Genomic DNA, 25,799 nt, shown 5'->3' with positions numbered 1-25,799 from the left:
TAACGACTAACCAGGTATACGCCCCTAGCCATACACCAAAACACTGAATAATACCTGGGAGTCAAAAGAAGTAGTTGTTCACCATGGATCAAAAAACTAATACCATACATATAACACCCGTGGGAACACACCATTCAAACACATAGGTGATACTGACCGAGTTAAGGCTCAAGGGCATCTGGCAAAAATTCCCATCAGAAGCCACACTGTACCGCCCTCTTTAACATCACTTGAGTTCTCCTTGCCCAGGAGACAAAACAAAATGGCCGGTTAAGTGTTACCGTGACCGATTGTGGATGAAAAAAACATGTGAGAGGGGGGTAATGAATGTTTTAAGTGTTGGCAAATGAAAAAAGCAGTGTGAAGTGAAAAGTGAAATAGTGAGGGATTATAAAATTAGGTAAACTGGGTAGAAGTAAACAATTTATTAGTGTCTCCCAGTCCCTAACGTTAAAAGACAAGTGCAAATGCGGGTTTGAAATAATATCCGTAATCAGTAGTGGTCAACATGTTTCTGCATATCAAGAAAAGGTTTTCATGCATTCTTCAGGACCTGTTAATTCAAACTACTGCTTTTCGTGAAAAAAATGTTTAAAAAGATATCACCTGTAGATTCAGGTTATGTGCTCAACCACACACTGTTATCGTACCGTACCAGGAGAATGGAATCCAAGGAAACAACAAGAGAAAACAGAAAAACATGAAAATATCATATTAATCAAACAAAACCTTTGCGTCATAACATTATGATCACAAATACCTTGAAACGAGGTTCAAAGCACTCACCCAAAGTTGATGGTTGAGGCGCTTCACCCCACCTGGCTGCGGCTCAGGTATGAGGAGCACCGCTCTAAATTTGAGAGATTGAATTATAAGAAGGGAGGCAACCAAGGCTCAGTAAAAACATCCATAGAACTATGTATGGATATGTAATGAACATTCACTGCTTCTACCCACATCACAAACACTGATGGGGACCAGTGTGTTAAAACTATCTGTCATTAGAGAATATCTTGAAAAGATTGCCACTGGTGGTGAGAAGTCAATCATATATACGATATGTAATCTTTCTAATTTGACAGGCACAATGATGACAAAACCATAAGATTCTCGCTCATTGCGTTCTAAGTATCATCATCATATTCATGTTGTGTTATTTCAGGTGGTAAATAAGCACTGCGCCGTTAGGGGTAATTAAATCCAAATCGTGCTCGTTATGACAAAGTCTCGGGCGTACAGGCTAATGTGTTGGCTCTACGATGTCGAAGATCGTTAACTTGCTAATCTATTAGTAGTTGTGGACTCATCTTCATGCTTTTTTGTACACAGAGGAACACACCCAGCGAGTTATAGGCATTCCGATCTCGGGCATACAAACAAACATGCTCGCGCTACAAAGTTGAAAAAAGGTTAAACTTGCGCTTGAGCTGGACTGTCTAGGAACAACCACAAATTCCTCAGCACTGCCCCGACGTCGGTCGGTTTCTTTTTAAAATTGAACAAAAATGGGTGTATAGACTGAATAGTGATAAGGCGGGGCTAAATGAGCCAATACCATGGATGTCCCTCTAAGCAACTGACTGCACTCACTGAGTTAACATATAGCCCTGACACTTAATCATGTGCTGCCTTTAATTCACCACAACACTCTACTTCTAGTACATCTAAATAGTTTCTCCTGTGCATATCAATATGACAATTAACAGGACTATGGTCGCTACACATGAGACCTTCAATATTTTACTTTAGGTTTAGAGATACTATGTCTCATGCAGACACTGAGTATAACCTTCAATGACGGCGCATGGAGTCAACTAGCTAGGTGACTTGAGTTTCACCCACAATGTTGGTATTTTTTCCTCTGGTCTCTCTAGCCGCTTGAGTAATCGACGGCCGTTTCTTTGCTAACTACAATGCATAATGGTAATAAACAGCCTTAAATCGCGTGCATTTTGGCCTGATACATCTTACATTTCAAGCATAACGGAATTATAATTTAAATACTGAGCCTCAGCGCTCCACTTCGCAGTAACTACAAAGTTACGCGCCTTGAACTCCATTTCCCGACATGCTAATCAACCACGTGACCGCTGCCGATCACGTGATTCCATCTTCTGAAACATTTGCATAAACTCGGCGCTTGCTTGGGCCCCCCCAGACAGCTCGGATGACTGTCGGGAGACATCGACGGACAGGTAAGCTGCGCACAACCGGATTGTCTTTAACACGCATGGTTGTGTCTTTTCGGTGCATATGAGCATTACGGCTAGTTCCCAATTGTTAACAGCTCAAGCGCAAGTTTAACCTTTTTTCAACATCGTAGCGCGAGCATGTTTGTTTGTATGCTCGAGATCGGAATGCCTATAACTCGCTGGGTGTGTTCCTCTGTGTACAAAAAAGCATGAAGATGAGTCCACAACTACTAATAGCTTAGCAAGTTAACGATCTTCGACATCGTAGAGCCAACACATTAGCCTGTACGCCCGAGACTTTGTCATAACGAGCACGATTTGGATTTAATTACCCCTAACGGCGCAGTGCTTATTTACCACCTGAAATAACACAACATGAATATGATGATGATACTTAGAACGCAATGGGCGAGAGTCTTATGGTTTTGTCATCATTGTGCCTGTCAAATTAGAAAGATTACATATCGTATATATGATTGACTTCTCACCACCAGTGGCAATCTTTTCAAGATATTCTCTACTGACAGATAGTTTTAACACACTGGTCCCCATCAGTGTTTGTGATGTGGGTAGAAGCAGTGAATGTTCATTACATATCCATATATAGTTCTATGGATGTTTTTACTGAGCCTTGGTTGCCTCCCTTCTTATAATTCAATCTCTCAAATTTAGAGCGGTGCTCCTCATACCTGAGCCGCAGTCAGGTGGGGTGAAGCGCCTCAACCATCAACTTTGGGTGAGTGCTTTGAACCTCGTTTCGAGGTATTTGTGATCATAATGTTATGACGCAAAGGTTTTGTTTGATTAATATGATATTTTCATGTTTTTCTGTTTTCTCTTGTTGTTTCCTTGGATTCCATTCTCCTGGTACGGTACGATAACAGTGTGTGGTTGAGCACATAACCTGAATCTACAGGTGATATCTTTTTAAACATTTTTTTCACGAAAAGCAGTAGTTTGAATTAACAGGTCCTGAAGAATGCATGAAAACCTTTTCTTCATATGCAGAAACATGTTGACCACTACTGATTGCGGATATTATTTCAAACCCGCATTTGCACTTGTCTTTTAACGTTAGGGACTGGGAAACACTAATAAATTGTTTACTTCTACCCAGTTTACCTAATTTTATAATCCCTCACTATTTCACTTTTCACTTCACACTGCTTTTTTCATTTGCCAACACTTAAAACATTCATTACCCCCCTCTCACATGTTTTTTTCATCCACAATCGGTCACGGTAACACTTAACCGGCCGTTTTGTTTTGTCTCCTGGGCAAGGAGAACCCAAGTGATTTTAAAGAGGGCGGTACAGTGTGGCTTCTGATGGGAATTTTTTCCAGATGCCCTTGAGCCTTAACTCGGTCAGTATCACCTATGTGTTTGAATGGTGTGTTCCCACGGGTGTTATATGTATGGTATTAGTTTTTTGATCCATGGTGAACAACTACTTCTTTTGACTCCCAGGTATAATTCAGTGTTTTAATTTCAGCATTCTGTGCAATGGTAAAACAGCAACACCCTGACCTTTTCTAGTCACTCTACTGCAGGTGAAAATTACTGTGACACATTGCTCATTGGGTGGCGTGCGCATCTTGGCAACATGCGCATTCAAGGCACCTGCCCCCAACCCCATTCATCAGGACAACACATCAACTAATAGAGCAGATGACCATTCACCTCACCATGAAAGCTTTCTTCTTGCTTGCCCATTGTAATTTGATCCTTGTAAGGACAAACATAATGACATCATGTACTACATACAGTAATAGTGGGACAGCAACACCCTGACCTTTTCTAGACACTCTACTGCAGGTGAAAATTACTGTGACACATTGCTCATTGGGTGGCGTGCGCATCTTGGCAACAGGAGCATTCAAGGCACCTGCCCCCAACCCCATTCATCAGGACAACACATCAACTAATAGAGCAGATGACCATTCACCTCACCATGAAAGCTTTCTTCATGCTTGCCCATTGTAATTTGATCCTTGTAAGGACAAACATCATGACATCATGTACTACATACAGTAATAGTGGGGTACCCACTCACCTAGCTGTCTGCACTAGCACAAGATCTGGCACTGAGTAATCCACCACCAGATGTATTTCCTGGCAGAACACCTTTCAGGTGTGGACAACAACTTTGTTGACTTGATGAGCAGGACTCATCAACAAGTCCACGATTGGGAAATTGACCCGCAAGTTCTCTACAGGTAAGTCAAGCAGTGGGGAACACCATCTGTCAACTTCTTTGCCACATCGCAAAACGCAGAATACCCAAGGTTCACATCCAGGTACCCACAATCCTTGGGCAACGCACTATATGAAATGGGCGGGGAGATTTACCAATACTTTTCCTCCTCTCCCACTCATTCACTATTCAGTGAAGAAGAGGAGGCAGTTGTGTATGCCCTCATCCTTTTGGCCCCAGCTTGAGCCAGATAGCCCTGGTCCTCAATACTCCTGAAGATGTGCATCCACCCCAGAATGAGCTGCCAGTCAGACCAAACCTCTTTATACAGCAACAAGGCCAAATCAAACACCCAGATCCCAGGTAGCTGAACATAGCGAATTTGGCAACTGGGGTCTTTGAGTTTGCTTACCTGAAACTCCATAAGGGGTGATGCCAATATTGTATGTGGCACGTAGGCCCACTACATGCATGCTATGCAGCCAAATGGAAGAGATATGTCCATTACTGCATTTCAGAGCTATAAGACACCTTCAAACTCAAGGTTAATGATACGTTTGTTACTATTTACACCTTTAGAAGGCAAGTCTTGCATATACCGCTATGTCCCTCCACTTAGCTGCCATAACCACATACATGCAGAGCAGGGACCAGACATCTTTCTTCAAGATTCTGGTATCAGGGTTTTGTGGCGTAACATTCCTCTACAGGGTTGTAGACTGTACCACTGCCTTGAGTGCCCTCTGTGCTGTTGTCTGGATCCTTAATGCTGATTTTTGTTGTCGTAGGGAAACTGGAATCATGCGTGTGCCCCATGTCATAAGCCTGTCTCACGGATTGCGGTCTTTTTTTTGACCAGCAGGGGTGCCCAAAGCACTACCCTCATAGTGATGGAGGGCTACTGCCTTCACCAGGAGTTCAGCAGTAAAACCAAGGTGGTGGCAGCATACGGTATGGTGTTTAGGAAAAGGAGTGAACAGGTCCTTTTTAACCTGTAACTGGGGTGAAGCCTACCAACTCACTCAACCTTTTTAAATTTCTGCTGTTGTGTGCTTAACTCACCCTTGGCATACATCAGTTAGATGTAAAGTGCTGCACAGCACAAGAGTGGAGACTTCCCTGGATATATGTGTGCTGGAGAAGGGTAGAGTACAGGGATAGAGCAGTACTGTGCAGTCATGCATGGTGAGTGCGTGTCTAGCGGAGTATATATATATATACTGGAGAGGAATTCATTACATGAGAGCTGATGCGCTGGTCAGTGTGTGTGCAATTAAAGCGTGTGCTGGGTGTAGCTGCGCTTGCTAAAAGTACAATACATGAAGGGTGAAGTGTGCATTGCGCACATGATGAATGTGTGTGGAAGCAGTGCGTGTGTTTGCAAGTAGCACACCATGGTACAATACAGAAAGGCTACATTACTGAGCAGTATGCACAGAGTGAATGTGTGTACTGCATGTATGTGTGCCTGGGGTGGAGCAATACATGAAGTTAACAGTAATGGACAGTGTGTATGTGTGCTGTGTATATACACTGAGTGAGAGTGTGCCTGCAATGGTACATTATATGGAGGGCACTGGGTTCACTTTTGGGAAACCCAGGCGTGCATGGTGATAACATGAGTGGAGGAATCGCCCCCATACAGATTGCTGCATTTGTGAGCTAGAGGGGACACAGTGGAGGAGGGGAGTGAGGCTCCCCCTGCACACTTCAAAGGGTGCTCTTTTATTTAGTGAGAGATCACAAGGAAGGAACCTGGACACATCTCAGGAAGGAGATGGGGCTGATAAGAGAATCATAAAGAGTAGAGCTAGGAGCCCAGGGTTAACCTTTTGATGCATATATCACTGTGGCTGGCACCCATGTGTGAACTGTAGTCACTCCCATGGCCTGTGTTGTTAGACTATCGGCTATGGCGTACTTCCTGCTGTGACAGACAGCCTTTCAAGAGGAAAAGAGAGAAGAGAAGGGTATACTTCAAAAGAAGCAGAACCCCAACATGAAAATTCAAAGACCTAGACCCTCAATCACATTGGGTGTGTGGAAAAGAACTATAATAAGGTGAGATTTAAACCCTAAAAATTGTTGTCTGCCAGATGGACTGTGTGAGGAGGAGAGGCTCTGCTACACTGCCTGTGACCTTGACTGGTGCAAAGGCCTGCTAGTCTCCCTGGTGGGTGAGGGAACATCACCCATGGAAATAAGACCACTTACATCCCTCTGGGCCACATTACACCTAAAAAGAAAGACAGCATGGGTTTCCTGGGAAATATCCTATTAGCCGATATCTGAAAAGCAATGCCTTGGTCAGCACTGCACATCTTAACAAAGCAATAACTGTGGTGACATACTAGGTCATCAATAGGCTATGGTTGGCCAGACTGAGTTAAGGACATTATTTCAGATATCTTCATCTGCCTGCTAGCCAGCACTGGGAGGAAACAGTTCTACAGTTGATGCAAATCATTTATATCTACAGTCACACATGCTACGTACGTAATATGTTACTTATTCTGTAACCATCAGATTCCAGCATGTAGTACTGTAGATAGACATGCACCCACCCTACTCTCTGTAAGCTGGCTGAGATGGCATATGTTTTTAATTACACTATATTTAGCAACTTGCCTTGCACAGGGCACATCATATTAGCCTTACTCTATCCTGAATTTTCGTCTTCCGCCCACCAAGAGAAAAACAATCCTAGGTGGAATTGGTGTCCCTGCGCGTTGTCGTCTAAGGTAGAAGACCCCTTGGAAGCTTCTTCGAAGAAAAACAGATTGTAATGTCTAAGTTCAACACTAGAAGGCAGACGTATGCAAAGCCTATGAATCTACAGCACTCCACACTACAAACAGATGCTTGAGGGGTAAGTAACATTTATTTTACCAAAGACCAAAGACCTATGTTATGCCCAAATCAGTATGAAAATTAAGAACAGTGCTGGCAACTTCATATCGCTGGATAGAAAAGGCTGACAGGCTTCGCAAATTTGGCAGTTTACCAAATCTAAGAGGTTGTTTAGCTGAAGTACGGTCTCCGTGTTTCCCTCTCTCACATCTTCCTCTTTTCACCCTTCGCACTTCATTCCTCAATCTCATGCTTAGGCCTCTTTCAGATTAATACTAGCAAGCTCTACTTCTGAACGTCAATGATGTCTTCTGATCATTTTCTTTAGATGAAGTATGGCATAACACTAATTCCAAACCCTATATATTAACCCTTACTCATAAACATGTAGCTTTTGTGTTGTGGCCATTTTTTCGCAATAAAACCATAGTCTATTTAAAACAAGCCCATGTTTGAGTACTGTGATTTTATCTTCCGACCACCTGTGACGTGATGCTGTGTTACACTTGGGTAACAATTCAATACAGATTTCTGAAACAACAAAACAATGTTGTATTTTTAACGCCGTAACCACAGCGTTTTTCCAGCCGCGGTGCGGGCGTTCTATTAGGTGGGCGGGGCTGCGTCGGCCGTTGGCCGACGGCAGCACTAGCGAGGTAGTGCTCCCGTCGGCCAACGGCCGATGGCAGCCCGCAAGGGGTTCATTGTATTACATATTTGTATTTAGATTGTTGCCAATTTTTATTTGATAGCTTTTCCTGTTTTTACCCTTCCATTCGTTCTACATTGCTTAGTTGCCCTAATAAAATGATATACCTCTTATTTCTAGCATAACAACATTTACTGTGATTCACAGACCTGTTTTAATTCATGTATTTATGCACTTTAATTATAATATAATTGTTTTTCATAGGTAACCACTCTGACCCAAGTCACAGAAGTAACTATGTTTCTGGAGGAACTATCTACAAGTCTAATTTCTCAGCCTAGTTTATATGGAACTGAGCTCTGCCAAATGTCGCTGCAGCTTTTGTGTCTTTGTGAGATCAGCTTAAAAATATCTGGCGACTGTTCATCTTTAATTCGAAGACTAGACAAACATGCTGATGTTCTGAAACAGGTGAGTGTGTAAGATGTATTTTTGAGAGCACATGTTTAGTTCTTTGTGTTGTGACTCTTCCACTTATACATGTTGAACCAAATGCCTTCTCTGCATCTAGGAACAGTTTTACTCTCTGGCCCAAAACCCTATGTGCCTACTGCAGACTGCAGTGTAGGCGACTAAGCAGCAGTCTTGTCGGTCTTACATGTATGAAGCCAAATCTGTAGGTTGTACCTTGTTAATTATTATTATTATTATTATTATTATTATTATTATTATTATTATTATATATTTCAAATTATTTTATGAGAAATGGCATCAGTTCGTTTTTAGTGGTTCTAATGACATCACTTCAAAATCGTGGTGTCTTCCATTGAAGTTGATTAAATGCAGTGTTACTGTGAAAACACTACTTTGCTCAATCCAATTGGCCCATCTTTCTCACCTTAAGAGCTTGCCTGCTTTGTTACCCACTTCATACAAACACTGCTGGATTGTCATTTAGTGGGTCCCAGTGTTACCATCTGCCAGTGCAGAATACATTTCCTTTTAAATTTCTATGTGCCATCTAATGGAACGGCTTGAAAGCAATAAATACTGCTTTTCGAATGAAAGTTCATTTTCAATTTCTTTAGCTATCTGGTGAGCATCCTTCTGATTACCCACTACTCTTGATATTTCAAACCCTTTCACCACGCTCTTATATGCTTCAGCAGAGTCCGACGTGCCCACATTTTCTGCAAAGTGCAGGTCTGTGATGTATAGTAGTTAATTCACTGTTACCACATCCCTCAATTCCCAGGCAGCATGTAACCAGCCGTTAACCAGTTTCTTTCATCAGTACTCAAACGTGGACAGTAAGAGGGAAGTGTCTGAGTTACCCCCATCATGAGGCGCCAGAAAAGAGTCCAATCTAGAGGAAAAAATAATGTGCATTTGAATAGAAGAAACTTGCTTCTCCCGCTGTTGCAAGTTCTTCAAGCCCCAACTCTTCAGTCTTGATGAATAGTTAGGGGCAAGCATGGTAACTGCATGCATTTTGTGGATTCCATCCTTTTTAGGTCTCGCCTACGCATCACGCATGCTCTTCATAGGAGGGCCTTTAGCCGTCGCTCTGCTCATTTTCAAGCACACACTTGTGCTTGTGGTGGCATCCACCTTGCGTGAGCGAGCAGCGGCGTGCCACAAGAACGAGTGCAGTGCTTGAAAAGTGAAGACTGCACACCCATGCACCACTCCCAAAAACACCTGCTGCTTGTTAATTAGTGCGATACCAAAGGGGATGATGGATGGAGCGTTTGAGCAAATCAAACACTCACCCCCAGTCAACTGATATGGGTTTAATCCATCATCAGTACTAGGATGCTTGTTTCCAGTCCAGGGAGGACCTGTCTGAACTGGGGTGGTGGAGTGAGCTATAGAATGATGATGAATTAAACCCAGATCAGTTCAATGGGGGTGAGTGTTTGATTTGCTCAAACACTCCGTCCATCATCTCCTTTGGTATCGCTTCGTTCGCCTAAGTTGGCAGGGTATGCCCAGACATGGGTCCCTTGCTCATTTTGCCACTGGATTCAAGATAGCCTGGCTGATGAAACCGATCCCAGGATGCTTGTTTCCGGTCCAGGACATGGCAGTTCGGGCTGGACTGTTCCCATGAGGCACAGGGTCAGACTGATTTGCATATGGCAATGTCTGAACTGGGGTGGCGGAGTGAGCTAAAGAATGATGATGGATTAAACCCAAATGAGTTGACTGGTTGTGAGTGCTTGCAATGTTCAACACTCCGTCCATCATCCCCTTTGGTTTTGCTTTGTTCGCCCTACATTGACAGGGTATGCCCATACGTGGGTCCCTTGCTCACTTTGCTACTGGATTCAAGCTAGCCTGGCTGATTACGGCTCATTAGCCAGAAACCGGTCCCAGGATGCCTTTTTCCAGTCCAGGGAAGACATGGCTTGGAAGTTCGGGCTGGACTGTTCCCATGAGGCACAGGGTCAGACTGATTTGCATATGGCCATGTCTGAACTGGGATGGTGAAGTGAGCTAAAGAATGATGATGGATTAAACCTAGATCAGTTACCTGGGGGTGAGTGCTGGCAGGATCATCACTCCATCCATCACCCTTTTGGTTTTGCTGTGTTCGCCCTAAGTTTGCAGGGTATGCCCAGACGTGGGTCCCTTGCTCACTTTGCCACTGGATTCAAGCTAGCCTGGCTGATGACGGCTTATTATTAGCCATAAACCGGTCCTAGGATGCTTGTTTCCGGTCCAGAGAAAACATGGCTTGGCAGTTTGGGCTGGACTGTTCCCATGAGGCACAGGGTCAGACTGATTTGCATATGGCCATGTCTGAACTGGGGTGGCGGAGTGAGCTAAAGAATGGTGATGGATTAAACCCAGATCAGTTGACTGGGGGTGAGTTCTTGCAATGTTCAACACTCCATCCATCATACCCTTTGGTTTTGCTTCGTTCGCCCTAAGTTGGCAGGGTATGCCCAGATGTGGGTCCCTTGCTCACTTTACAACTGGATTTAAGCTAGCCTGGCTGATGACGGCTGATTAGCCAGAAACTGGTCCCAGGATGCTTGTTTCCGGTCCAGGGAAGACATGGCTTGGCAGTTCGCGCTGGACTGTTTTCATGAGGCACAGGGTCAGACTGATTTGCATATGGCCATGTCTGAACTGGGGTGGTGGAGTGAGCTAAAGAATGATGATGGATTAAACCCAGATCAGTTGACTGGGGGTGAGTGCTTGCAATGTTCAACACTTCATCCATCATCCCCTTTGGTTTTGCTTTGTTAATTAGTGCAGCGCGCGCGGCGTGCACCACTCGTGTGTATGTGAGCAGCGCTTGTTAAAATACGCCGTCGTTGCCTCCTTGTTTTATTTTTTTTCTATTATAAATTGCATTGTATTTCTGTGGAATGTGCAATAGTAAAACTGAATTGCATTTATTTGTTTTGAGTCAGGTATACAGTCCTTAATAGCAGATATATTCACAAAGCAGGCTGATGCAGAATAGAAAGTCATTCCAACTTGCCTCACTGATGATGCTTCAAATAAAGGGCCGCGAGACAGACAGGATGTTCTTTAATCTCTCTCCTATCTCCCCCATAATAGCTAAACATTTTGTGTGGTACCCCCGAGGGCCGGCCCACTACACTGTCCTTACCTTATCTCCACCTCCATATTTGCGAGCCGGCTCAACTGCAGTTGGTGTGCTGCCTCCGGTCCCATCTCTGGCGGGCCCGCGGGATCCTTTGCGCCTTTGTTCGGGCCCTACGAGAAGGCGCCAGGAGGCGATGGAAATCCCGGCAAAGTCAAGCAGGCCTCACTGCTTCATTAGCGTCTGCCTTTCAGAGGCATGCGTATCAGAGAGATGTCTATTCAGAGGTAATAATTAGGCATCGGAAGCCCACTCACCTCTAGAGTGCGCCCCTCGGCCTCCGGCGCAGCTCTCCCAACCCACCCCCTTTCTCCTCTGTTTCAGATTTTTTTTGTTTTTATTATATTTTTTTAATTTGCACCCATTTCCCGCCATTGTTTGGCCTGCAGATAAGTGGAGCGCTTTTCATTCTTTTATCATTTTAATGGTTTCTTACAATTTTCTTTGCTAATAATAACTCTGTCTTACCATCGGGGAAACCTCCGTCTTTGTCATGCGCGCAAGAGATTGTGCTGAGTGCGTGACAGGCCCGGACACTGCAGTCTGCCTTGCAACGAAGAAGGGCCTGTAAAAAAAAATTGATACTTGTATAGCGCACTACTCACCCGCAAGGGTCTCAAGGCGCTTGTACGAATACCGCTATGGAACCCATCCTGGCTTTCCCTGTGAGGCGTCCACTCCTGGGCACCCCCAAGGTGGAGGCCAGGCATCCTTAGCGTTGTAGGGGCCGTTGTGGAGATTAAGCAAGCTATTGCCCAGAGTTGCAGAGTGGGACTCCATGATTGGAATAGGCACCGAGGCGAGAATTATCAGGTCCGTGGAATTTTGAGCCCAAGACCCGCCGAGTCGGGGAATTGAACCCTGGTCCCGGGCTAGACCTCTGCATCAGGGTCTGCCGCTCTAATCATTGAGCCACACTTCTCCGCCTGTGTTGCGCGGACATGGGTATAGGTGAGCGCGCCAGCAAATTAACAGGGGCAGCCGAGTCATGGTGTCCGGCCTGGCTCTAAGAACCAGAACATGGGTCAAGTTATAGAAGGAGTCGGCGTGTAAATGATGCAGCAAGAAGCCACTGGTAAAAACATGCAAACGATTCTTTAAGACTTAAAACAGTATATTATATTATGAATAAAGGTCAGAGTTTTCCGTGTTGATTGACTTCTGCAATGTTGTCCTATCTGCATTCAAAAATATTTAAAAAAATACACAGAGAAATACAGGAAAACAGCTCACTTTTGACTTACCATGCTGTTATGCAATACTTCCAGGCCAACAGCTATGCAGATTGACAACATGAATTGTTGGAAAAAAAGGGAACTGTCCCTAAATAATTTTAGAGGTGCACTTGTTTTCACTATAAGAGAAGGACTCTTTGCCCCTCAAACGTAAAAGAACTACTGATCTATTGGCCTTTAGAAAAGCATAACAAGCACTGGCATAGCCAATCGGTCTCGCCTTTGGGACCTTGTAAGTGTTTAGCCATGCAGCAGGTGATGTTGTAGCACCAAGGATATTGTGCTGGATAACCAAATACTTATAAGGTCCCAAAAGCAAGACCTACTGGCTATGCCAATTCTTGTTTTGCCAATGTATTCATTAATTTCAACAAATAAAGTAACATTTCAGACAGCTTTCCCCTGAACAATGTTATGCACCACAATGAAGAAAAACAAAATTAAAAGGGAATGACATCAATCATTACTGGATACATAAGCACATTTAGGATGGTGTAGCAATGCAGCACTTCACATTTCCATGACATTTGCCAGCAGACTCAACCCTTCGTAGAGCCATCCAAGCACGTATAGTGTGCCCATGTACATTTGTGGATGGTGTCTGCATTGTGGTTATTTAGTCTAGTCTCAGCTCCTGCATGGCATCAGTCCCTCCTGTCTGGTTAGTGGGCTCAGGCATTTCGTGTGTAAGCAGGTAAGAGTGTAACAGGTCCCTCTTGTCTCTAGGTATGCATTGAGGGAGGCAGGATCATAAGGTAGTATGTGTCTAATGCCTGCCCTCCACTCACCCATACCAGCCACCCCAACTTGCCAGTCTAGTATACCCTCCACAAACTTTCCAAACACATAATAATAACCATTCATTTTGTGATGTGTAACTCAGTTTTCTAGGAAGTCCAGACTGCCAGCCTTCAGTAGCTCCTCTGCAACGAGGTCCTTGCCGGACGTGTAGAGCCAGGTCAATGTGTACATGCAGCATCAGTATACCGTAAGAAGAGGCAGAGACTAGTCATCCCCATTCTGGGTTGTGTGTGTATGGTTAGATTAATAGGCAGGGTCTAGTGTCAGTTTAAAATTCCTCATGTGGTACAATGTACACCCAATGGGCCTGCTGCTCCATGCAGTATAACCCTGCAAGGCTGAGGTTATCCGCAGGAAATGTTACTAGAATCAAGGCACCAGTAACTGAAGTTGTTAGATACAGTTTGAAGAGTTGTCACAAATCAAGCAGGTTAGTCAAGCCCTGGCCCTCACTCCACGTCACTTAGGCTAGCCTCTGAGGAGTCTAGCTGTCTAGTAGGAGATGTTAATTTGTCTTTCGCAGGGCCGGTCGACTCCACTCACCGCACGGCCCCCCGTGTGTGTCCTGGTCTTCACTGCTGCTGCCACGAGTTCGCCGCTGCTCCTGCTGCCCTGAGTATTTTGTGCATTCTCTGCTCTGTGCCCTGTTAATTCTGCTTGTGCCACTGTTTTAATTACTGTCTTTTTGCCTGTGCCACTGCTTATTTCGAGGCTTGCCCCCTCGCCGCTCTCCCCGTGATTGTTTTCCCGCTCTGTGTCCCCCCCGGCTCCCCGCCGCTGCTCCCCTGCGGACCCGCCCCCTTTTCTCTTCTGTATCCGATCCCGCTCCCCATCCGCCGCCCCGCTCCCGACTCCCAGCTCTGCTCCTCCCTCCCACTTGGCCATTTATGGCGGAGACCGCGCGGTGGTGAGCTGTGACCCTTGACACTGTTCGCAGGGCCGGTCGCTCCACTCACCGCACGGCCCCCCCGTGGGTGTCCTGGTCTTCACCGCTGCTGCCGCGAGTTTGCCGCTGCTCCTGCTGCCCTGAGTATTTTGTGCATTCTCTGCTCTGTGCCCTGTTAATTCTGCTTGTGCCACTGTTTTAATTACTGTCTTTTTGCCTGTGCCACTGCTTATTTCGCGGCTTGCCCCCTCACTGCTCTCCCCGTGATTGTTTTCCCGCTCAGTGCCCCCCCCGCTCCCTGCCGCTGCTCCCCTGCGGCCCTTCCGTTCGGACTCTAAGAAATGGGAACTCAGAAGGAACCTTAGGGATATTAATAATGAAGCACTTGCGCCGTTTTTGAATAGCCTTAACCCCCCTGCTAATAAGGACACTAATACTGCTGCAGCGGATCTCTTCAACATCATCACTGAGGCCGTAGACATCTTAGCCCCCGCCAAGCAACATTACTCTGCAAGAAAGAGCCCTTCCGCACCTTGGTTTTCTGACAGACTCAGACGACTGAGACAGGGCTGCAGAAAGCAGGAGAGGCTCTGGCGCACCCATCTGTATTCCACTGAAAATAAACAACGACATACATTTCTTTTAAAAGAATATAAATTAGCAATTATTGAGGGAAAAAAAGGCCTATTTTCTTAATCTGACCACCTCATTGAATTCATCCAGGGATCTTTTTAAGATCATTGATTCCCTCTCTGCCCCCCAGAGGGTGGATTCCATAGTGGAATCCCAGGAGCTCTGTAACGAAATTTCTACTTTCTTCCACTCTAAAATTGCTGACATTTAAAGTTCTTTGGAACTCCTCAATCGGGAGTTAGATCCCTTTCCTTTCCCTCCCCGGCCACCGTAGTGTATGAGCCTGCAGAACCTGGATCTAGCCTTCTCTCTTTTCCTCTCCTCACCTTAGAGGAGACTAACCGCCTTCTCGACAACATCAAATCAGGTTCCCCTCTGGACCCTTGTCTGTTGAAAATCCTGAAGACCTGCCTTGAGGTGATTCTGCCCCCCCTTCTAGAGGTGCTTAACATTGCCATCATTGAGGGGGTTTTTCCCCTCTCCTGGAAACTGGCAGTGGTTAAACCACTCTTGAAGGAAGCCTCCCTGAACCCTGGGGTCCTGAATATTTTTCGACCTATTTCCCTTCTACCGGCCCCTGCCAAAATACTGGAAGTCCATCTCAACCACCATCTTACCACCTTTTTGGATGACTCGAATCTGCTGGACTTCTCGCAGCATGGTTTTCTACGAGCCCACAGCACTGAATCTGCCCTTACTGTGGTGACTAATAACGTCCGCTCGAAGGTTGACAGGGGCCATATTACCGTCTTGGTCCTACTCGACCTGACGGCAGCCTTCGACACTTTGTCACCCTCTGTCCTGGTTTCCAGGCTCAGGGAGATAGGTGTTGAGGGTTCTGCCCTCAGTCTCTTAGCCTCCTGTCTCCATCAAAGGGAGCAGAGAGTGAAATTGGGTGATTTTTTTGTCCCCTTCTATACCTGTGCAGTGTGGGGTCCCCCAGGGATCTTCCCTACGTCCCACCCCTTTTAATATCTATGTGGCCCAACTTGCCAGGGTAGTGAGATCCTATGGGTTTGAGGTACTGTCGTATGCCGACGACACACAAATCATGGTCTCCCTAACGCAGTCGGTGAATGATTCTGCCCTCAATTTTAGATCTTGTATGGAGGCAGTATCTCGCTGGATGGTCCAAAACTTCCTAAAACTCAACGGAGAAAAGACCGAGGTTTTGATCTTCGGGGGTCGCCAGGACATCTGGTCATAAGACTGGTGGCTGGACTCCCTTGGGGACTGCCCTCTCCCGTCCCATTCCGCCAAGAACCTGGGGGTCCTGATTGATACCGCTCTCTCCTTTGACCGGCAGGTCAGCAGGACTGTGTCCACCTGTTGTGGTATCATCAGGATCCTCAGAAAGATTGGACCCTATCTCTCTCCTGATGCGAGGAAGCAGGCCACTGTGGCTTTAGTCTCTTCGAGACTGGATTACTGTAACGCGCTGTATGGGGGCATGAACCAGAGTCTTGTTCACCGCCTACAGATGGTCCAGAACGCCGCAGCCAGATTGGTCCTCAATCTCCCTAGGCTCTCCTCAGCTTCCCTGGCCAGGAAAGACCTTCACTGGCTGCCTGTTCAGTCCAGGATCTCCTTTAATCTTCTTTGCCTTGCCCACAGGGCTATTTATGGATCTGGATCAGAGGGCATCAGGTCTCTCCTAGTTCCCTACCTCCTCAGTAGAGCCCTTCGGTCATCTACCAAAAATCTTCTTCTAGCTCCTAGATTTGCCAAAGCAAGATGGGGAGGTAGGACAACCATCTTTGGCACGCTTCCGCAAGGATTTGAAAACCTGGCTTTTCCGAGAGGCCTACTCATAGCCATGGACCCGGTGATCTGAGACCTGTTACTTTGATATCTGCCTTGTCTTGCGCCTTGATGCCCTTGGGCTAAGTTGCGCGTTATACATCCTCATTCATTCATTCATTCATTCTGCCCCCTTTTCTCTTCTGTACCCGATCCCGCTCCCCATTCGCCGCCCCGCTCCCAGCTGCTCCTCCCTCCCACTTCGCCATTTATGGCGGAGACCGCGCGAACGCGCAGCAATCACGCGCAGCGGGCGCACCGATTGTGCACCATAGGCATGCCCGTCTACGCCCGCCCAGCGCCAGGACCCCTGGACCTCGTCGGACCCAGACCAACATACAACACCGCCACCCTCAACGCACTCAACACCGGACGAGCGCCAGCCTGCTATCAAGCCACCCCCAGACGCACCCACGGACCACTCACCTGTCAAGCCTGCAAATTCACCTGCCTCAAACCCCGTCCCCCGCCCGCCAAAGCAAACAGCAACAACACCCACCTCAAGTGCATCCTCCCCAACACCCGCTCCGTTCACAAGCACGCCATCGAACTCTGGGACCTCCTCGACACAACACCACCAGACGTCTCCTTCCTCACAGAAACCTGGATGAACGCCTCCTCAGCCCCCGACATCGCCATAGCCATTCCGGACGGCTACAAAATCACCCGGAAGGACCGCGTCAACAAAACAGGAGGAGGGGTCGCCATCATCTACAGGAACACCATCAGCATCACGACCAACGCCGAAGACACCATCTCATCCGCCGAACACCTACATTTCCAGATCCACACCGACCCCCAGACCACCCTCAGAGGAATACTCATCTATAGACCCCCGGGCCCACGCACACAATTCAGCGAAACCTTTGCCGACGCCATCAGCCCGCATGCCCTAGTCTCACCACAGTACATCCTCCTAGGAGACCTGAACTTTCACCTGGAGAAGAACAACGACAACACCACCACCACCCTGCTCGACAATCTCGCCAACCTCGGACTCAAGCAACTGGTGGACACCCCCACCCACCTCGCTGGCCACACCCTCGACGCCATCTTCTCCGCCAGTAACCACATCGCCTTCAACCACTCCACAGGACTACACTGGACCAACCACAGCTGCTTACATTTCACATTCAAGAAGACTGCATCTCACCACCACACGCATCGGATGTCCCGCAGATGCTGGAGCAAAGTCACCACTGACCAGCTTACCACGTCACTGAGCCAGAACCCACCTGCCGACACCAACATACCCGACACCAACGACGCAGCCCGCAACTTCGCACAGTGGATCACCAACTGCGCCGACGACCTCGCTCCATTGAAAACCCCCCACAGCAAGACCACCCCCACAAAACCCTCATGGTTCACAGACTCCCTCAAAGCCGCAAAGAGAACCTGCCGAACACTCAAAGACCTGGCGCCAAGAACGAACGACAGAAAACATGACAGCCCTCAAAGCCGCCACCCGCGAATACCACCAGCAGATCCGGACCACCAAGAGAACATCGTTCAAAGAGCGACTGGACAACAACACCCATAACAGCAAGAAACTCTTCAGCATCGTCAAAGAGCAACAACGACATCACCCCTTCGCAAGACCTCTGCAACTCCCTCGCCACGTTCTTCCACCGCAAAATTGCAGACCTACACGACCGCTTCGGATCCCAAACTCCACCTCAGGACACCAAACCAACGACCCACAGCAACACCATCAACTCCTGGACCCCCATCAGCAATGATGACACCACCCACGTCATGAGCACCATCCACTCCGGCTCCCCCTCCGACCCATGCCCCCACCACATCTTCAACAAAGCCGGCACCACCATCGCACCCCACCTGTGGAACGTCATAAACAGCTCCTTCACGTCAGCGACCTTCCCTGAAAGCTGGAAACACGCAGAGATCAACGCCCTCCTGAAGAAACCCACAGCAGACCCCAAGGACCTCAAGAACTTCTGTCCCATCTCTCTTCTCCGCCTTCCTGGCTAAAGTCATCGAGAAGACCGTCAACAAACAGCTGACTGCTTTCCTCGAGGACAACAACTCGCTCGACCCTTCCCAGTCCGGATTCCGAGCCAACCACAGCACCTAGACCTCCCTCATCGCAGCCACAGACGACATCAGAACCCTGATAGACAACGGGGAAACAGCTGCCCTCATCCTCCTGGACCTCTCTGCAACCTTTTACACCGTATGCCACCGCACGCTAATACAGCGCCTCATCAACACTGGAATCCAAGGAAAGGCCCTGGAATGGATCATCTTGTTCCTCTCTGGAAGAACCCAGAGAGTCCACCTCCCCCCCTTCCGATCTGCGGCCACCGAGATCATCTGCGGCGTTCCTCAAGGATCCTCACTCAGCCCAACACTCTTCAATATCTACATGAGCCCCCTCGCCACCATCGCACGAAAACACAACATCAACATCATCTCCTATGCCGACGACACCCAGCTGATACTATCCCTCACCAAGGACCCAGCCACCGCCAAAACCAACTTCCAGGAAGGGATGAAAGAAGTAGCAGACTGGATGAAGCACATCCGTCTCAAGCTTAACTCAGACAAGACGGAAGCCCTCATCCTCGGACAATCCCCATCTGTCTGGGATAACTCTTGGTGGCCCTTGGCGCTGGGAACCGCACCGACACCCACGGACCACGCACGCAACATGGGCTTTATCTTGGACTCCTCCCTCACGATGACCAAACAAGTCAATGCCGTCTCATCCTCATGCTTCAACACCCTGAGAATGCTTTGAAAGATCTTCCGGTGGATCCCCACAGAAACCAGAAGAACAGTCACCCAGGCCCTCGTCATCAGCCGACTGGACTACAGAAACGCCCTATACGCAGGAACCACCGCCAAACTCCAGACTAGGCTCTAGCGCATACAAAACACCGCCGCACGACTCATCCTCGACATCCCTCGCCACAGCCACATAACCACCCACCTGAGAAACCTCCACTGGCTCCCCGTCAACAAAAGGACCACGTTCAAACTGCTCACCCACGCACACAAAGCGCTCCACAACATGGGCCCGACTACCTCAACAGACGACTCTCGTTCTACACCCACACCCGCCAGCTTCGCTCCACCAGCCTCGCCCTCGCCATCGTCCCACGAATTCGCAGAACCACCTCCGGAGGAAGATCATTCTCCTACCTGGCAGCGAAGACCTGAAACTCCCTCCCCACTCACCTACGACTGACCCAGGACCATCTCAGCTTCAGGAAGCACCTCAAGACCTGGCTCTTCGAGCAGTAGCAGCATCCCCCCCCTAGCGTCTTGAGACCCTCACGGGTGAGTAGTGCGCTCTATAAATGCTTTGATTGATTTCCTAGGAATTGCGAGGCGGCCTGTGTGTTTATGAATATGTTGAGTTTGTTCTGGTATGTAATATTGAATGGTGCGGGGCACAGCATCTAATAGGGAATAGCTGTCTGCCGCAGCTTGCATTTAAGAGGCAGATATTCGCGTCTGGTCTCCCGAATTATCTGGGTGAAGTCCAGGTATACGGACAGAGTAGTACCCTTGTATAGTGGGAGTTGGTTTTCTCAGACAGGGCGCAGGGCTGTGTCTCTGTCACAGCAATTGAACAGGTGGGCTATGACAGTTCTTGGTGGCGCGCCGGGTGGTGGTCGTGGACCCAAAGAGCAATAAGATCACTCCACCCCGAATAGTGAGGAGAAAGCGTCGGACCCAAAGAGGCATTTAATGAGATTTTCCATGTAGTCGGCCATGTTTACAGTGTTTATGGATGCAAGGAGACCTACCAGACAAAAGTTATTTCTCCTTGATCTGGCCTCTAAATCTTTATTTTCAGCTTTTATGATAGCCTTTTGCATGCTAAGTAACTTCTGATTCTCGCAAGCTGTGTTGTCTTCAATTTGGAGATTCTAGTTTCAGACATGGCTATATGCTTGCCTTGCTTTGCAATCATGGATGCCATTGTATCCACCCTCAAAGTCAGAGTGTCAATCTTGCTGTCTGTGGATGTTAAACTTTGTTGCATGTTCAGGAGAAGAAAATGTATGTCAGGCTTGTCAACTTCAGTGGGTGCTCTGACTGGTCCGCTGAGAGGGCCCAGGCAGCCATCTTTGTGTCAAAGCTCAATCTGCTTTGTTTATTGTCGCTTTTCCCTATTTTAATTGTCTATTACGGGGTGGGAACTGAGTAATAAGTACTACTCTAATATGTCTCTTGAGGAGCCTCCCACTCAAAGATTTCCACTCAGTCATGGAATAAGGGACCTCAGTTTGATATTTGGTCTGGCGCAGGGACTGCCCAGGAGGATAGGCATGCGTGGTTTTGGATACTGGCTTTAGGGCCTATAGTGAGCTGCAGGCTGGTCTGAATGCTGGGCTGCTGTGGCTGAACTAGGCCACAGCAGCCCAACCTAGCCCTCCTTGTTGTGCTCAAATTTCAGGCGGTTAAAGCAGGCCACAACAGAATTCAGTGTACGGTGTCTGTATTGCAGCCCAGCATTGTGCACAGCCCCCAAAGGGTTTAAGTCACCTGGGCTCACCATACCGCACCTGGAGTTTTTACGAACAGTCCATAGTCTTAGTTGATGATCACCGGGTTTGCCATTTCCAATGTTTCGGGTGGGCTGGTTAGTGCCTTTCTCTTCGGGTCATGGGGGCCACCAGATGCCTTAGAAGAGTCCACTGCACTGAGGTAATCTTAACAGCCAACCCCAACCTGCTGAGTGATCACATGGTCTCCGCACTGAAGCTAGATCGCGGCAGTCCTACCCTGCCGGCGGCATCTGCAGGCTGGGCATCACAAGCAGACCACCACAGAAATTGCCAATCTCATTATGGGCTCCGCCGCAGTACAACTCCGCTCCTCAGCCCTCGGGGCAACATGTGCCGTTCCCCTGTCCACTTGTCCTCACCTTGGCTCACCGTCCCTCATTCAGAGGCACTCTGCAGCAAACAAGGCTACAGCAGATCGCTGACTCTAGCTCCTCCGCCTTCACGGGTGGGCGACATATAGACTGTCAGAATCTAGAGAACAAGTGAGTAGGGGAGAGCACAGGTCAGGTAGCAGATTTCTCATGCTCCATTATCAAGCCTCAGGACCCAATGTCATCCCGGAGTGTTAGGTTTAACAGGATCATAAGCCAGGCACAGGAGCCTCACCGTAGTGTGCTTGTCTTGGACCCAGGCACTCTAGCTCGCCATTTGCATCCTTAACCCATTTAAAGTCGTACACTAGAGTTAAAGCCAAGTAGGGCAGCTGCAATAATAGAAACCTCAGTCCTAAAATGCCTGTGACCACGCAGGGAGGTATAGTGACACCAGTACCACCTCGTCATCACCCCACGTTTACAAAATTATGGCGTATCAGTCCTTTGAGTCCACCCAGCTTTTATCGGGCACAAAGGGGGTCGACGTTCCATCCATAATTGCCAGACCATGTGAACTAAATATACACCAGACATGGGCTGCTGTTAGATATTTACCTCTGGTTAAACAATGACGTTCCAGGTCAATAATTTCAGTAATTCTTTTCCCTACATTATCGGTAATCAAGCCTAAAAGGTAGCAAAACAAAACTCTCTATATGAATCAACTTCTTTTTTGGGTGGAACCCCTTAAACCATCTTGGCCATGAAACAGTAGCTCTCAAAACCTCCCAAACTGCCCCATGCCCTACACCTCCATGCAGCAAGCTTAGAAAGCAGTGCCACTTCAGACCAAAAACTGCTTGTTGCCCCACATAAGTAGTGTAATCTGAAAGAAACATTTAGTTATAAATTCCTTACCTTAGAATTACCCCCTGGCGTCAGACTGGATCCCGGAAAGTTTTTCGTCAGCAATACCCCTGCACGTCGGAAGGTGGCGTCGGTCGACTCCGTGTTCGTTGTTGGCATCATGGTCGCTGGGATGATGTTGCAGTAGCTACATATACGCCGCCCTCGCGTGCTGACGCCAGTTCTTTTTCCGCGCCGGCAAGCGGCGGAGAGAGCGGTACCCCGAGTCATTATTTGGCTGAACTTTTTTCTCGACTTTTGTCATTGTTTTATGAGTCCATATGACTCCTGGTGCATGAGGTATGCCCTGCTTTAAGACTTGCGGTTCCTGTAACCATCTGATGTCAGTGATGGATCTGCACCGCATGTGCCTCTACTGCCTGGAGCACGACCACGACCCCAAGTCGTGCTCTGACTGCAGGACCATGGCCCGAAGTCTTTGTGGGAGCAGTCCCGAAAGCTACTCAAGGCCCGGCAGTTGTCTCTGCGTCGCTCGAGATCCCTGTCGCGGAGTAAGTTGAGGGACCGATCGCGGAGCCAACACCATTCTTCCTCGAAGTCTTTGCACTCGGGGCCAGGTAAGTCGAAGCACAAAAATAAGACGAAGAAGCATCGTCGCGCTTAGACTTCGCCTCGTCCATTGGCCGACGCGACAAGGGGTGTGTGTCAGTTCTACAAAGCGATGCACGCTATCTTTAGGCAGCCGGCTCCGCCGGCAGGCCTTCGAGCCCTCGGACGCGGGTGGGGCCCCTTGGCCTTCGATGTTGGCGGCTTCGGCCTCCGCGTTGCAGGGTCCCCTTGTATCCAGGCCTGGATCCGGATTGGCACCGGTCGACCTCTTTACGCCTCACCCGGCGCCGATTCCACCAGCACCACGTCCGCTCCTGGCTTCCCCCTCGAGGTAGACATGGAGCCGGACCGGCATCGACTGTCACCCGATCGATGCCGGCGGATACTTTTGTGTCCCTGTTCTACCCTGGCTCTTTGAGACCAGATTGGTAGCGGGAGGAAGGTGAGGAGGACTGGGAGGGGTCTGGGGACCCTTTAACTGATCAGTCGGTGTACAAACAGTAATGTCAAGGGGAACTGCTCTGGCTCTCCCAGTGCGTGGGCGCTCTTCGTTTACAGACCTCCCAGCTTTGCCTAAGGATGCTGACGCGGAGCCGAATAACACCACCTACCGATGTGCAGGGGTACTGCGTAAAAATCTGCTCAGTCGGCAGGAGGAGAATGTTGCATGCCCACGAGACCAGCTGGAGGGGTTCCGGCGGAGGCTCCGCCTCACCAGACCCAGGGAGGGGACATCTCTCGCAGACAGCCTTATTGGATCAGGACCTAGTTTCAACTCCTGGAGCCAGACTTATGGTCTCCGGCCTAATCATGCTCCCAGTCAAAGACACCGATACGTTGTATGTTTCATGTCTCAGGAGCAACAGCTGAGTGAAGCGTAAGCACCTAAAGTAAAGGAGGAATGTATTGAGCCACCCGGCCACTCCACGACAAAGTTGCACCCTGTATAACTCAGAGCGGGCCCGCCCCGAGGAGATAAATAAAGGGGCATAGGACCGCTTGTGGTCATCGCTCGTGCACTGTGCCACTGTGTGTGCGTGTTTAGTTTTCTGGGGAACCGGTAGGCCCCAATATCGTACGACCAGGTGCCATCACTAGGCCTGGCGCACTACAGTTCAGACGCTGAACAAGCACTGCACATTGGAACCAGCTTTAGCCCCAGTATTTAGACTGAGCAAGCCTAGCAAATGAATATTTTTGACTGCATGCTATGGTTTCTACGTTCTGCCGTGCCACCAGTAATGATCGAATGCTTGGGAATCCTAGAGTCACTAGAAAGGAAGAGGGCTGAGGCTGTAAGGAGTCCTTACATTACTCAGTATCTTAGTTCATTAGACCTCTTCCTCCAAGAGATTCGCCATTAATCCGGACTTTCAGGTAGACACGTATTTTTTGGATTTTTTTTTTACATTGTATTTGTAGTTTTATTTGGAGCGGACTACACCCAAATGGCCGCAGAACAATTTACGTAACAGCTGTTAAAATATATAAGTCTTTTTGGTTCGTTACGTTACGTTTGCTGGGCACAGGATGCTGGAATGCCTGGTATAATCATTCTCAATAGGCAGTATCTGATGTCATTCCGAGGCCCAAAAATTGTAAGATGTGGTAAAACTCGAAATTGCTGCCGCCCAAGTGTGAATAAATTGCCTCTTAGAAAGCGAATGGTTGAAACTACCATTGGTGCCTGCTTCTGTACGTCAACCTTTTCTCACGGGTGATTAAAAATTAAAGGTTTGTTAGAAATAGTAACTCATTCCTTAACGCTGCAGCCCGCTCTGGCTACTTTGTAATCCTCTCAGTAAGGATCAAACATGTCTAGACTCATATTTCCCATTCCCTGTCTATAACGCATCTCCTTTCACCAATGAACAACCAAATCCCTGTGTTTTATCCAGAATACCACATTTACAAAAAAAGGGCAGACATGCATGGTCTGCTCCTAACTGAACTATGCTTGTGTAGCAGTGAGTGAGGCTAACTGATATTGGGAATGTGGGAGAGTGGGCGAAGACATTGAGGTTAGGTTAGCAACATGTGGCCACCGAAATTAGTCTTGTTTACAGTTTCTATGGTACAGAACGTGCACTAGAACTAATAAAAACACATGGCAGCACCTTCGTGCTTTAAAAAAGCACTGAACTTTCAAAGCTTCATGAGTTTTCCTTTACAATTTCAGATCTTTCCAGCTGAACAAACCCTCATTGGGTTAAGCCTACTTTTGTTGCAGACTCCTGCGAACCAGCAGCTGCTCATCTTGAACCTCGGTAAGAGATTTACTCTTAACATAAAATAAGAAATTCTTTATCGGATATTTGGTGAAGAGAACATAGGTGGCAAATGCTGTTGGAGAAAGAAATATAATACACATTGACCCACCCCGCCAGTACATTTTATTTTCCCTCTCTTAAGCAATGTGGTTTTTGAGACCAAAAGACAGCGAACAGCATAGAGGAGCTTGGCAGCATCACTGGAGAGTTACCGGCTATTTATAATTAAACTTGATTTTTTTTTTAAAGTGTAAAATACAAGAAAAAAAATTATCGACGTACTCATTCCTATGTGTGCACTTATATATCTCCTTTACGAGGTGGCCCTTCGG

At 47.8% G+C, this 25,799-nt stretch overlaps 1 protein-coding gene across 1 annotated transcript in view; it reads left to right on the top strand.

The window, feature by feature from the left end:
• The window catches only part of FOCAD (focadhesin), a 1,219,893-nt gene that overhangs the window by 271,429 nt on the left and 922,665 nt on the right, over positions 1-25,799 (top strand). The window contains exons 8-9 of the mRNA XM_086961452.1: positions 8,151-8,357; positions 25,377-25,464. Coding sequence (XP_086817578.1) covers positions 8,151-8,357; positions 25,377-25,464 — 295 coding nt within the window. The remainder of the gene's footprint in view (positions 1-8,150; positions 8,358-25,376; positions 25,465-25,799) is intronic.

Source organism: Lissotriton vulgaris, chromosome 3_1 (genome assembly GCF_964263255.1).
Source record: "Lissotriton vulgaris chromosome 3_1, aLisVul1.2, whole genome shotgun sequence".
Lineage (NCBI taxonomy): Eukaryota > Metazoa > Chordata > Amphibia > Caudata > Salamandridae > Lissotriton > Lissotriton vulgaris.
The sequence above is the reverse complement of the archived record's forward strand: the minus strand, read 5'-3'. Positions and strand labels throughout refer to the sequence as shown.